The sequence below is a fragment of the Pteronotus mesoamericanus genome, unplaced genomic scaffold, assembly GCF_021234165.1.
Source record: "Pteronotus mesoamericanus isolate MK-2021 breed Mesoamerican mustached bat unplaced genomic scaffold, CSHL_Meso_final contig_33, whole genome shotgun sequence".
NCBI classification, from domain to species: Eukaryota; Metazoa; Chordata; class Mammalia; order Chiroptera; family Mormoopidae; genus Pteronotus; species Pteronotus mesoamericanus.
In genome coordinates, this window is record NW_026555135.1 from 2463883 (window position 1) to 2477782 (window position 13900).

The following is a 13900-nucleotide window of genomic DNA, read 5'->3' on the forward strand; positions in this document are numbered from 1 at the left end:
CAATTAAAAAAAGAGCTGCCATACAATCCAACAATTTCAGTTCTGGGTATTTATCCAAAGAAAACAAAAATACTAATTTGAAAAGACATACGCACCCCTATGTTCAATGTAGTTTTACTAGCAACAGCTAAGGTATGGAAGTGTCCATCGACAGATAAATGAATAAAGAAGATATGATACCTGTATGCAATGGAGATTATTCAGGGGAAAAAAAAAGGAAATTTTGCCATTTGTGACAACATGGATGGACCTAGAGGGTATTATGCTAAGTGACGTAAGTCAGACAGAGAAAGAGAAATAACATATGATTTCACTTATATGTGGAATGTAAAAAAAACCCCAAAATAAATGAATAAACAAAACAAAACAAAACCATAGATGTGGAGAACAAAGTGATGGTTGCCAAAGGAGAAGGGGTGGAATATGAAATAAAAGTTAATTAATTTTTAAAAATAAAATGGTGTAATTCTTACACTGTTCACTGTAAGTGGAACCATGAGCATTAAAACATCTTTAAAATTGCAAGGAATTGTACACCTGGGCAGGATAAATTATTGATGTTGTCTTTAATTGTAACTGTTAGGTCTTCTCAGACCATGCTGCCAGGGTTGGCAACCTGACTGCCAAGTGTTAGAAATCTTCTGAGGTGAGAATATTTGGGCTGAGAACACTGGTCGCAGTAGAATGGGGGAGGAGCACTAGCCTGGAGCAAGAGACCTGGCATCCACTTCTGAATGTGCCACTGACTTGCTTGGTGAATTCAGACAAATTGCTGCTCCCTCCTAACTCAGCTTCCTCATTGTAAAGTGTGGCTCACAGTTGTAAGAATCCCTGGAATATTTGCTGGGAAGGTGCTTTGAGGCTCCCTTCGCTCCCTCGGCTGGCTAGCTAGAGTCAGTCCCCCTTCTGAGGCTCAATGGGAGGGGGCCGCCCATAAAAGCGGTAGGCACCCGACCTGTGGGCTGTGGAGAGAGGCAGTACAGAACAGGGGGGAGGCCACAGTGGCAGACGAGGGCCCGGGTGGGAAGGCTGGGGAACTGGCCCCGGCTCCCATAACAGCTCACTTTGAGGCCAGTGGCCAGTCTCTGACCCTTCTGCACCTCCGTGCCCAGCCCTATACAATGGGATAACCAGGCCTGCCTTGCAGTCGCTATGAGAACATGAGGAGACTGGATATGAACTCAGCAGGCAGAATTGAGGGGTAATGCAACTTATTTATTAATATATAACATCAAAAATGATAAAGCTCATATCTGCAACAGTTTAGGTCTTTGTTATAAGGTCTTGGTCCCTTTGTCTGGACTGGCCATGACCTTCAGCTCCGGGGTCTGGGCTAGGAAGACGTTCCAGTGACCTGCATGAAAGAAAGCAGAAGAGCGGTGGGGGGTAGGTGTGTGTGCATATTGGTACAACAGAGGCAGAATGACTGGTGTAGGGAGAACGGGGCAAGCAGGACTGCATGGACCTGGGTTTGGAGCCCAGAGAGAGGAGGGAGGTGGTATCCCCATTACACCCCCATATCTAGGTCAGTTCTGGCACCTGACCCCACCCTCAACCAACAAACAACTGGGGACCAGGCTGGTTTCCTGACACCTGTTGGTAACACTCCCATCTGTGACTTCTCCCCGACCTGAAGCCCCACCTGGGTCCAATCTAACTCCATGCGGTGCAGAGCAAATTAAAGACATCAGAAGGAAGTCATTAAGAGAGTTCCACCGGCAAATGTTCCAGTGGAGAGGGAAGTGGCAGCACAAGGGTTTGGGGCTCAGACCTCCCTCCTCTACAGCCCGGTGTCCCCCATCCCAAGACAAAATCCAGCAGGCTCTGCTTTATCCTCCGGCTCTCAAGCATTGGGGTTGAGAAATCTCTGGCGCAGACGCCCACTGGATTCCTGTGCCGGGAACTGCCGTCAGTGGCGCACAGCCCCGCTCCCAGCACCGGCGGCCTGAAACTCCCCCCGAGGCCCTGGCCTCTCGCCAGGCTCTCTTCCCAGGCCCCAGCTCAGCCCCAGGTCCCACCTTCGTGGGTGCCGGTGAGCAGCCGGAAGTTCTGGGCCTCTTTCTGGAAGTCTTGCTTCCTGACTTTCTTGATCTGAATCAAGTGGAAGATTCCTGAGGGCAGAGACAAGGGTATGAGCAGAAAAGGCCGGGCCATGGATCAGGGAAATAGGGTGGCTTAGACTTGGGATGGACCCTGTCACCTCCCTCCCCTCCCCTCTTCTGATCAGACACCGAATCCTGTGGATTTAATTTCCTAAATATTTGGAATCTATCCTCCTGCCCCCTCAGCCACTCTCCCCATTCAGGCCCCATCATGCCTTGCCGGAGTCACTGCACCCTGACAACTTTTTAATCCCCCCCCAACCTATGATCCTAACTGCTGTCATTCGAAAATATACAGATTTCCCTGTCATTCCCCGTCCCAGACCTCCCGTCACCGCTGCTGGTCCTGCTCCTGTCCGTCACCATCCTGCTCTTACCCCACTCACCTGTCCACAACACAGGAGGGTTGAAGGGAGGGGGGAGCTGCCAGGCATGTACGAACTAGTCAAGCTTTTTTCTGAGCATACAATGTATGATAAAAATCAATAGGTGTGCTTTTTCAGACACCAAAACACTAACAAGCATCAGGGTAGTAGTCCCCTTTCAGCAGTTCATCAACCCCCTGAGTGGCCTGGCCTGTGCTCCAGCCCTAGCCAACTACTTGGAGGCCCCTGAGCGGCCAAGCCTTTACACATGCCCCGGCATCTTTGGAACTCCTCCTGTTGCCGCCAGGTAAACTCTTACTCATCCTTCAAACCTTAGCTGGGAAGTCTTCCTTTGCTCCCCCCTCCAGCCTCCCTACCTGGTAGGTATAACTTCCTTTCTTGGGATCCAAGGAGGAAGTTATAATTACCCACAGCTCTTGGCTTCTGTTGGTGATTGTATCTATTTCTAATGTGTTATCGTTACATGTATTCTTGTCTCCCCTACCAGACTGGGGACTCCCCTACCAGGAGGGCTTTCCTCTCTGGGTCCCGAGCCTGGTCCATATTAGGCACGTAGAATGAATGAATGCATGAATGAATCCCTGGCTGGCTGGATAAGTAAATCCATGTGTACCCAGTCTAGGCCGGGCCCTGAAGGGGAATGAGGTATTATTCTGGATCTCCTGTGTTCGCATTCCATGGGGAGCTGGCCACTGGCACCACCACACATGGTGCTGGCCTTGCACACATGGGCTGTGAGGTCGCACCAGCTGTTACCACCAGGGTCTGTGGCCAGAAAGAACAGATGTGACAGCGAGGCCTCTGCTCGGCCAGCACCGCCCTCAAGGAAACCAAGAACTGGCTTTGCTTATGGGAATCTGAGTAGGAGCCCACCAAGGGCAATGGACAGCTCAGATGCTGAGATTAAGGTCCAGGAGGCCAGAGATGTCCTTGGGATCCCCAGCCCAGATGCCAAGGGCCAGGATGAGGGAGAGGCTCACCCCGAAGGCCCAGGCTGTATCCCGAGCATGAGATGGGACGGGCCCTCCTGCTCCAGGCCTGCCACTGCACACCCCCCAAACACACATTGGAGAGGAGGTAACGGGTGCAGGTGGCTCCCCGCACTCTAGCCCGTGGCGCATGATTGAAAGGACTGGCTCTCGGGCCTGGAATCGAGAGCTGGACTGAGCGCCATGGTTGTACCTTTTGCTCCGTGAAGGGCATGCCAGGACTGAGGGCAGCGGGGCTCTGCGGACCCTCAGGGCAGAGGTGGCACTGGTAAGTGAGTCCCAGGAAATAGGACAGGCTCACTCAGCTCAGTGCACAGCCATCTCCCTGCGCAGAGCCATCCACAGTGTTGGAAGTTAATCACCTGTCTGGAGGTGGATGGGTGCATATGGGCACTAGAGACATTGATGAGGCCGCAGGGGGGCCTCCTTCCTAGATAGGGGTAGGAATGGAGATCCCTGAGGCCCCTTTTACCCTGGAATGCCAGAACCTAAAAGGCCCTCAGCCCTAAGCCAACACTCCGTTCAGCCTCTGGAGCCTGGGCCTCCCCCGCCGTGGTGCGGCCTCACTTAGCCCAGGTTGCAACATCCACCTGCTCGCTTTGCCTCCGGGCCAATCTTCCACCACCCACCCCTCAGCCTCCAAGGCCTGCAGTTTCCATTCTTCTGTGGGAGAGAACAGTGCAGGGTTCCCGCTGACAATCACACCCCAGGAGTGTTTGATTCCCATGCTCAGGGACAGGGAGGCATGGGAAGTGGATGGGCAATTAGGCCACCCTGGCGGGTGGGAGATGGGAGGAGGGACGGGAGGGCAGGCCTGGCATTGTGGAGTTGAAACGCCTCCACACTGCCCCACTTCGTTTCTTTCCCGCCCAGCCTGGTGGTAATGAGACTGGCCTCTGCACCACTCCGGGCACAGCCCGACCTTCCTCAGGCACCTCCCTGAAAGCATCAGTTCACCTCTGTGGAAGCAGCACTAGGGACAGTCAGAACTGGGTTTGAGTCTTTACTGCTTCAACTGTGTGACTTTGAGCAAGTCATTTTACCTCTCAGACTCAGTTTTCTTATCTGCAAAATGGGGCATTGATACATAACCCTTGGGTTCCTCATACGGATGAAATGAAGCACATTACACCCAGTGCCTGCTGCACACCAATCGCACAGCACAAGGCATAGGAGCGTGGGCTCTAGGGCCAGAGCTTGAGGCTGCCGCCGCCACCCTGCCTGCAGTGTGCCCCTCGTGCCTTTCTAAACCCTGCACAGCCCCAGGCCCACTCACTTCCATGAAGTGCGCTCTTGCTGCACCCAGGTCACCGAAAGACTACTCTCTGTGGTCCCAGCACTGTGTGGGGGTGGGGGTGGGGTCCCAGAGTAAACATGCAGCCAGAACCTGTCCAGGGACTGATGGAATCTCAAGATACAAAAGGATTATAAGGGTTACTCCCCAGCTTCTGGAAGAACCCCCACCCAGCCATCATCAGCATGCTCCTGTGAATGGAGCTTGCTCCCTCCCTTCATTACAGGAAGGCTCCAAGTATGAGGAAGTGCTTCCTCTCATTGGCTGAAACCTGCTTCACCGCCATTTCTAACCGAGTTAATGACGGGGGATGAGAAGGATAGTGACATTGTTAACACCTACTACAGGTCAGGGGCTGTGCCTATGTTATGTCATTTAGTCCTCCAAAAACCCTCCTCCCCAATTTACAGAAGAGAAAACTGAGGCCCAGAGAGGTCAAGTGATTGCCCAAGGCCACACAGCTAAGAAATGGCAGGGCCGGGATTTAAACCCAGGCCTGATTCTAAAGCCCCTGCTTGTTGACCCTTGCGGCCAGTCAGAACACAGCTGCCCGCTCTGCCTGGAGCAGTCCGTCAGAGCCATGAAGCCAGTGGTCCTGTCCCCCTGAGTCCTCTTCTCCAGGCTGAACAGCTCCGCTTTCTTCGTCCATTCCTCCTACGTCAGGGGGCAGAGTAGAGCAGGGAAAGAGCCGCATCTGACGTCACAAGACATGGGCTCTAGTTCCTCCACTTACTGGCTGTGTGGCCTTGAGCCAGGTACTTCACCTCTCTGAGCCTCAGTTTCCTCATCTGTAAAACGGGGATAATAATACCTAACTCTCAGGATCGCTGAGTATCAAACGAGTTAATGAATGTGAAAACACTTTGTAAATTCTAAAGTGTTTCACGCATTGGTTTTTATCATCGTCATTATTCTTATTATCCCTTTATTTTCCCCTTATTGTTTTGTCCCCTCTTTCGCCACCCCCACCCCCAGCCAAACCCATCAGTAGAGAAAAGTGACCTTTGAACTGATTTACAGTGAAAGGGTTTAGTTGGTTTTACTCTACCGACGGGATTTATGTTTCTCAAGAGAGCCAGAAAACAGAACTCTCAGCCATTTCCTTATCAATGAAATCTGTTGACCTTCATTTGGTGACACAAGTAGCCTGATGAATAGGGTAAGTTTCTCACAGAATGAGAAATATATTCTGATTTTTACTTACCTTGAAAAGATAGACTCTACCATCTAGAAGAGGCTAAATGAAGCTAGCCTCAAGGCCCTCCTCCTCTGAGGATGCCGTGAGGGCCCTCCTGCTTCAAAAGACCTCCCCTCACAAAATGCTGCAATTCTACCAATAGACATTTCTTTATATTTCTTCAGGGTAGGCATTACCCTGTCCTGACTCCTCGCAAGGTGCAACAACCCCTTCCCTCCAGGAGAGGGAGCACTTCGAGGCCCTGGCATCTCAGAGTAGGTGAGGTTATCAGAGCTGTCAGAGGATCAGACAGAATCAGTGTCTTCCTCTCTCTTGGAATCAGGGACTCTCTGAAAGGGTGGCCAGAGGCAGGTCTTCCTGGGCACTTGATCGACAGGCCCCCAAGGGGCCTGGGGCTCAGGAAGGGGGACAGGTCAGAGGAATGCCTCGCTGGGGGTATGCCGATGCTCACCTTTTACCAGCTTCCAGAGGTAGATGTCCACCTGCTCAGAGGCCTCACGCTCAAGGGCAAAGCGACGCAGGTTGTCTGGACGTGGGGATACTGACATGTGCACGAGGACCCGGCCCGGCGCCTTCGGACACCGGGTGGCACTGATCTCACTGTGGCCAGGGTCTGCCTTGTCCTCTGGGAGAGACAAGGAGCTTGTGAATGCTCTGTCTCCCCACCCCTGTAGGCTCAAAAAGAGGGGCCACTGGTTTGACATCCCCCTCAGGGTCTCTACGGTCCTTGGGAAACTTCTGGTGCCCTGGGAAGAGAAGGAGGTCTCTGGGGAAGAGAGAGGGAACATCTCCCCCGTTCACCCCCATTGGTTAGCACATCAGAAAACTTCCCACCCTTCAGGGCCCTGCACACCTTCCACCTCCTCCAGCCAGCCCACTGCTTCCTCCCACTCAGGGCTTTTAAAGCCCTTCTTGCTTATGACTCCCACTCATGCCCTTACTCGCACACTGCCTTGCATTGCCTTGTCACTGTTTTACTTGGGTGTGTTTCCTCTTAAAAAGAGACCCACAAAGTGAAGAGCAGGAACCATGTCCACCGAGTCACTCACTCACAGCAAGCACAGGCTCTCAGTGAACATGCGCACAAGGGAAGGTTTGTGAGGGCTGGAGGCAGCGATGGCAGTACTGGCAACAGCGGCCCTGGCGCTGGAAGAGGGAGTGGCGGTGATGACAATGATGGCGGCTGGAGGGGGGTGGTGAGGTGGGGGAGGGGTGGCAATGTGTTTTTGGTGCCAAATTAGATATAGTCTTAAAGCTTTGCCATGCTGGAATTCCAAGGACATTCCCTGACTAGTTTTCAGGGACTGAAGGACTAAACCCCTATACATACACCCCCTTCTAAACTCTTGCTAGTCAGGAAGCCTTAGAGGTGTCCAGCTAAGAGCCTCAGTTGCAGTCTCAGTGTTTTTCTGAGGACATGGACTAGGCGCTGGTGGTGGAGCCCAAGACCCGGTATGTTTGTGAAGCAGCTCAGGAGTGAGCCTCAGCCAGGCTCGGAGTGAATTCAAGGCGGGCCCTCCCCAAATGCTCCCCCACCCCCGCCCTGTCACGACCTTGTCATGCTCCCTCCCTGACCCTGTCCCAATGGCATATTACTCTGACAAATAACAATTATTTCTTATGTTTTGATTTTGATGTATAATTCATAAAGCATTTTTATCAACTCTGTTTTTGAAACTCAGGAAGGTAAAGTAACTTGTCTAGGCTCATGACAGTAAGTTAGGTAAATAAATACATCAGTAAGCAAGCAAATGCAAACTCGAATTTCCTAATGTTCAATTCTGGGTTAGGCAGAGACTCAGGGTAATTTCAGCCACTCAGTTATATTATTTGTTAAATAAGTGAGTTGTGAGAAATAAATGAAATATGTGAAATCGCCTGGCACTAGTAGATTCTCAATGCATGTTTCCTTCCTCGTTCTTCCCCATTCCTCTCCCTTCAGCTTTTCCATCTCGAACGAGATGTGGTCAGGGCACAACCTCACCTTGCACCTTCTTCCCTGCCTACCTTCTTTCTAATCTGCCCCTCACATCCACTGCTGTTGACACTCACAGGCTGCTCTTCTCAATGAGATACCTGCACTTCCCTTTCGGCATACTGACTAATCCTAGGGCCGCGTGACATTTTTGAAAGAACTCAGCCAGTGAGTCTGGAAGCCTGAGTTCTAGTTCCAGCTCCTCTACACTTTGCTGTGTGACTTAGGAAAGTGCCTTCTCTTCTCTGGGTCTCAGTTTTCCCATATGTAGATGAGGGTTGAAGGAAGATAACAGAGAGTAAAGAGTATGGTCTTTGGAGTCAGGCAGACAAGGGTTCAAATTCCAGCTCTGTCACTTACAATTAGTTGGGTGACCTGGAACAAAATATTTATCTTCTTGTTTATTAGAACAGAGATAGATACCTTCCTTGTCCATTGTGGTGAGGATTACTTGAACTCATGCATGCAAAATTCCTACCTGGTACATAGTAAGTGCTCAATAAACATTGGCCATTTCTCTTAAAAGTCCTGATATCATAAGATTTCATAGAATCCAGAACACTATTTGATTCTACGAATATATGTCTGAGAGCCTCTGAATCTCTTTCTGTAACACTAGATGGTTCCACAGTAATATATTACAAGGCTGGCACTTTCCACAGTTGTGCTTTTGACGCTCTGTGCATCTAAAGCCCCTGCGTTCTGTGGCTGTGAGTCCATTCCCCATCCCTGTCAGAGATGTGTCAAGTGTCTGTGCCCCGGGGAGGGAACCCCAACACTCACTCTGCCTAGCACCTCCCCACCCCTAGCATCTCTTTGTACCTGGGCAAATCTTGCAGCATTTTCCGGCCACCTTCTCGGGGTGATGGCAGGGGTACTCGGTGGGGCAAGTCACCCGCTGGCAGTCCTGGCGGCCGTCCTGACAGGTGCACAGGATGCAGGGCAGGGGTCCAAAGGAGCGAAAGGCTGGGTGCCACACCTCCCCATGGGAGTATGTCTTCCCGCCGTGCACGCAGGCTGAGCCAAGGAGCGCAGAAAGGGAGGAGGGTCAGGGCCTGGGACTCTGGCCAGAGTCAAGTAATAGGTGGGGGAGGGGCCTTGGGCAGTCCCTGCTCCATAGTCTGGCCCTGCCACACTGCCCGCCAGGTGGAAGCCAGGGCATAAAACCGATCCCACGTCCCTGACATCCCCCCTCTCAGCACTCAGGGCTGAGATGCGTCCAGTAAGGACTCGCTGAAGACGGACAGTCCTCCTCCCGCCCGCCCTCCCGGGCCCCTCTGGTGGAGCAAGGATGGGGATGGCCTCGCAGCGAGAGATCTGACATCAACCCCATGGCTGCTGGTGTGGCCTCCTTCCCCGCTCCATCCCAACTGTCCTCCTGCAGCCCAGGACCGCTTGCTTAGTCCTTTGTCAAAAACTTTCCCTCGGCACTTCCTTAGGTTGTAGTAATTTATTCACATGCCTGGAACCCCTCAAGGACAGCGACTGCTTTTTCATCATTCTGTTCTGTGTTCCTCAATTCCCAGCAAAGACATGGCAGAGGCTCGTGGCTGTGCTGACCCACAGCCCCAGTTCCATCTCTGGTTCTCTCTCTCTCTCACTCAGGACTCTGAGCCTCAGCGTCCTCGTCTGTCAAAGCGGGATTAGACCTTATGCCCTTTAAGGGTGCCTATAAGCTCACAGCCAAATCGAGATGGGAGAATCACTGAGTCGAAGGTACAGGAATGGGAGGTAGGAGCAGTTGGGGTCCCCCCTCCCACCTCAGGGGTTGAAGGAGGTTCCGGTCCCCACCTTTCTTATGTTTCTCCTTCAGGACGATCTTGACTGTCGTGCCGCCTGCCCCCTTCGGTCGGAAGTGGCGGGGGATGAAGCCCAGAGGAGGGCTGAGCCCAGTGGGGGCCGGGGTGCCCAGGCCTCTCTTCCTCCCAACGTCCCCCGAACAGGGATCCTGGGAATGCCTCTGCAAAGCGCAGAGGGACGAGGGTCACAGATGGGCCACTGCCGGGAAGCAGGGGCCAGACAGGCTGCAGTGAGCGGCCTGAGGGCAGGCCCCAGCATGACTTCCCAGCGAAAAGAGGGCACAGGCTAGGGACAGAAGTGAGACCTGGCTGGGGTCTAAGATGTTCTCAAACAACAGATCTTCGAAAACTCGGACGATAGCACTTTGGAAACCCAGCCTCCACCCAGCCCTTCTTAGGCCTGTGAGAGCCAGTGCCTTGGGGCTGGGTGGCCAGAGGGCATGAGGGCTTTATTTGGGTGACATAAGTGATTAGGGACCTGGAGAACGTAATATTTAAGAAATAGAATGTGAGACTGTAGTGAGGATGAAGGTCAAGAAATTCTCCTTTGAGAAGATTGAGGTGATGGGACAAGGAGACAGGCATCTGAAGGTCCCACCAGAATCCCATGGGACAGGATGATGAGCTGGCTCCATTCCGAGACAGTGGCTCTCCAGGGCTCAGGCCGCCTTTCCTGAGCCCCTGGAATCCCAGCTCCTAAGACCCTGCCCCTCCAGGCCGGTTGGGCGGGCTGGCAGCGACAGCCAGCCAAAGGTGTGCGGTGAGGGCCGCGCAGCGGGGCAGGGGCTTCGCAGCCCTAGGCTGTGGGAGAGGAACAAGTGGTCTGGGAGCAGGCGACAGAACTTTAACCTACCTCACTGCCCCCATCACTCACGTTTCTTCTTCTACAGCCCCGTCCTGCCCCACACAGGCGCAGTCCTTTCACCGCTGGACTGAACCCATAAGAGCTCCCAAAGCAGAAACCGTGTCTCAGGCCCCAGCATATGCCCAGGCACCGAGAAAGCCCCTAGAAAATGCTTCTCAAGTGCAATAGAAGCAAGAAGGAATTGAAGAGCCCAACCCCCAAATGGTGACTTGCCCACATCATTCAGCAAGTAGTTGCTCAGGGCCTGGAACTAAGCCTGGTGGGTTTTGCTCAGCACACTGCCTCCTGAGGGGAGGATGCGAAGGAAAGGGGATGGCCTGGCTCAGGTCCTGCCACACGGAGGCCACCACCACCCGAGAAGGCCCCGCTGGGAGGGGGGTGAGCTGGCAGAGGAGAAGGGGAGCTCATTGGTTCAGACCCTTGGGGAGTCTCAGGTAAGGGGAGGGAGCCCAGCCTCCAGCCGCCCAGGGTCCAGGTGACCCAGGCTGGAAGAGCGGGTGAGCTGTTCACATTGCAGACAGCACAGACTCGAGTCAGTATGTGAACCTATTCTCCCTCTTCTTTCCTCTCCAACCGGAGAGAGCTGGGCAGTTCCGCTTACATTAACTCTAGACTTAAAGACCGAAAGGGGCCAAGGTGGGGGCGGGAGACAGAGAGGTAGCCCCCAGACGAAGAACCAGCACCTCTAGAGCTGGGTGGGGAAGCCTGACCCAAATCAGGGTCACTCCCTTCCGGGGATTATGCTGCTCCGGGGTGGCCTGAATAAGGACAGACACAAGCTGTGGATGGAGCAGTGTCAAAGAGTTTCCCATGAGGGAATTCGGCAAGTTTAGGGCCTGCTCCTACTCATTTGGTGCTTTTTCCTTGGCCCCTCCTGGACCATCAGTCCCCAAAGAAGCCATGATGGGAGGCTAGGGACAGGGGCTGGACATGGTGTCCCCTCGCTAATGGAGCCAGGGGACAAATGAGAAGTGAGGACAATAACTACTCTTGCTTGCTCCAGAGTCATGGAGACTTAGGCCCTGGATACCAGCCCACCTCACCCCCTCTCCCCGCCCAGGCAGGAAAGGCTGTGCACTCACCACCCCACGGTGTGACTGCGTGGTGTTCTCTTCAGCTGATTTCTCACTTGACCCATCTGGAAATGCAAAGGGAAGGCGGGTCAGCCTCTACCTCCTCAGCCTTGCTGGCTGGAGCCGTCAGGCCTCCACCTCTAGGTTCTGCCCCTCCAAGGCCAAGAGCTCCTCTGCAGCCCTCGAGCACGAGCAGGTCCCTTTGTCCCAGTGGGGACTTAGTCCTACTTTTCATTATAGCCTCTCCTCACCCTTGGGTTGACGAAGTTGCTACATCTGGGTTGCTGCCTCAGTTTCCACACACTGACCTCCTGGTCACCATGAGGACTGAGCTGCTTGGCTGGGCCCGAGCATCTTGTTCAGTGCCCATCACGGATGGCCCAGGATCCCATCCCTGCAGCCTGCTTGGTTGCAGTTCCCTGGGAAGCCACTCTATCCAGCCACACTTGAAGTCACCAGACCTTGGTCTCCACATTACACTCCTGGGCAGCTCCCTCCAGCCCCTCTGCCCCTCCAGCTGGGACACCCTAGGATCCTGCCATCTCCCACCTCCTAGGGCACAAGGCCCTTTGGAGCCCTGGGACTTCCTGAAGCCCGAGTGGGCTTCTCTCTTCCATGCCCGTGCATCACATACAGTCTGGTACCCTCCAAGCATTCTTGGTTCAAAAACCAAGGACACTGGAATTAGACGGTCCATTAGAAACCACTGAGGCCAATGGCTCAGTGCATACATGGCCTAGCTGAGGCCCAGAGAAGAGAAGGAATCTGCAGGAAATCCCTGGAAGAACCAGGACTACACTGGAGGCATCTGGCTCCTGGTCCAGTGCCTTTCCACAGTACCAACATCCAGGGACACATGCTACTGTGGTTCCCTCTCCTCCCCTAGTCCTGCCGCTTCCAAGAAGTTTTCTTAGACTACCCCAGCACGCAGGGAACCGTCCAGCCGTCTGTGTACTTCAGTCTGCTGAAGCCGGTTGCCCTTCACTAGCTGATGTGTTAGCCTATGTCTCTGTCCTTTACAGAACTTCTCTCTGGATTCTGCTTGACACATGTGCTCTGAGCCCCAATGAGCCCAGATCCATGCCCAGCTCTGCCATGAGGATGAGAGGAAGATATGTGATCCCTGTCTGCACAGATCTCTCTTCTGTGCCTCTTCTGATCCTCTCCGCCTCACCTGATTGCAGGGACTGCAGCAGCGCCCACCTCCTCCCCCACCCCCAAGGGCTGTGGCCGACTTAGCTCAGGCTCAGTCTGCCAGCGGTACCCTCATGTCCGTGCCTCCTGTCCGTGTCTGCCACCCCCAACTCCGTTCCTGCCTCCTGCTCCCCGGGCAGCCTAGCACCCACATGTGCACTCATAAAAAGGGTGCACGAGGGACTTCACCACGGGGTGAATCTTGAACCAATGTAAATTATTGGCTGGGGGACAAATTCTTACTCTTCTTCTATTAACCCCAGACTTTCCTGAAAAGCAGAGGATGACTTTGAGCAATAGGTCATACTTGATATCAAGCAGAGGCAGCTCCCCAATGCATTCTTAAAATTGTTCCTCCCTCCTCCCCTGACTTATTCCCCCTTTCCCTCCTTCCTGCACCCTAGGATTGCAATAAAAAAATGTACACCATCCTCTGCCGCGGGCTCAGCTTTCCGGGAGGGCCGGGCTAAGCCCCTACCCTTGAGAAAGGAATGGCCTACTACCTGCTGAGTGTCCCTTGAAGTCCCCCCTGCTTTAACAGTCCGTGGCTGGGTCTCTGGGGTGGGATGGGTGGGCACTGCCAGATCTAGGGACAGACTCACTTTTGCAGGCCTGGCAGCAGGAGCTGGGCAGCGGGAGGGGTGCGGGGCAGCCTGGTTCCGGGCAGGTCATGAGGCCGCAGTAGATCTGGCCCTCCTGACAGACAGAGCAAACAGGAGCTGGGAGGCGAATCTGATGAGGCTCAGCCTTGGGGTTGGGGGAGCCCCCTGTCTTGGGGAGGGAGGGAGCAGCACAGCGACCTGCGCAAGGCCCAGCCAGTTCAGAAAAGGGGTCCGCTGTACCCTCCCCACTCCCACTCCGGGCCCTGACACAGCATTCACCCTTCAGCCTCTAAAGCGTTTCACACCCTGCCTCTCCCCAGGGTCTCTCTGCCAATCGCCAATCGGTGAGGTGGGGCCCTTCCATCCTGCAGATGGGGAGAGCCTGTGGAGGGGTCTGCACTGCCTGAAGCCAGGGACACAGCC

At 53.8% G+C, this 13900-nt stretch overlaps 1 protein-coding gene across 2 annotated transcripts in view; it reads right to left on the bottom strand.

The window, feature by feature from the left end:
* Positions 1 to 1263: 1263 nt before the first annotated feature.
* The window catches only part of CHRDL2 (chordin like 2), a 31514-nt gene continuing 18877 nt past the window's right edge, over positions 1264 to 13900 (bottom strand). Inside the window, exons 5-12 of one of the 2 annotated variants that reach the window (XM_054576149.1) lie at positions 13478 to 13571; positions 11691 to 11746; positions 9736 to 9904; positions 8767 to 8961; positions 6421 to 6594; positions 5505 to 5559; positions 2019 to 2111; positions 1264 to 1354 (exon numbers count right to left, since the gene is read on the bottom strand). In XM_054576149.1, coding sequence (XP_054432124.1) covers positions 1264 to 1354; positions 2019 to 2111; positions 5505 to 5559; positions 6421 to 6594; positions 8767 to 8961; positions 9736 to 9904; positions 11691 to 11746; positions 13478 to 13571 — 927 coding nt within the window. The remainder of the gene's footprint in view (positions 1355 to 2018; positions 2112 to 5504; positions 5560 to 6420; positions 6595 to 8766; positions 8962 to 9735; positions 9905 to 11690; positions 11747 to 13477; positions 13572 to 13900) is intronic. The other variant, XM_054576150.1, reaches the window with a different exon arrangement.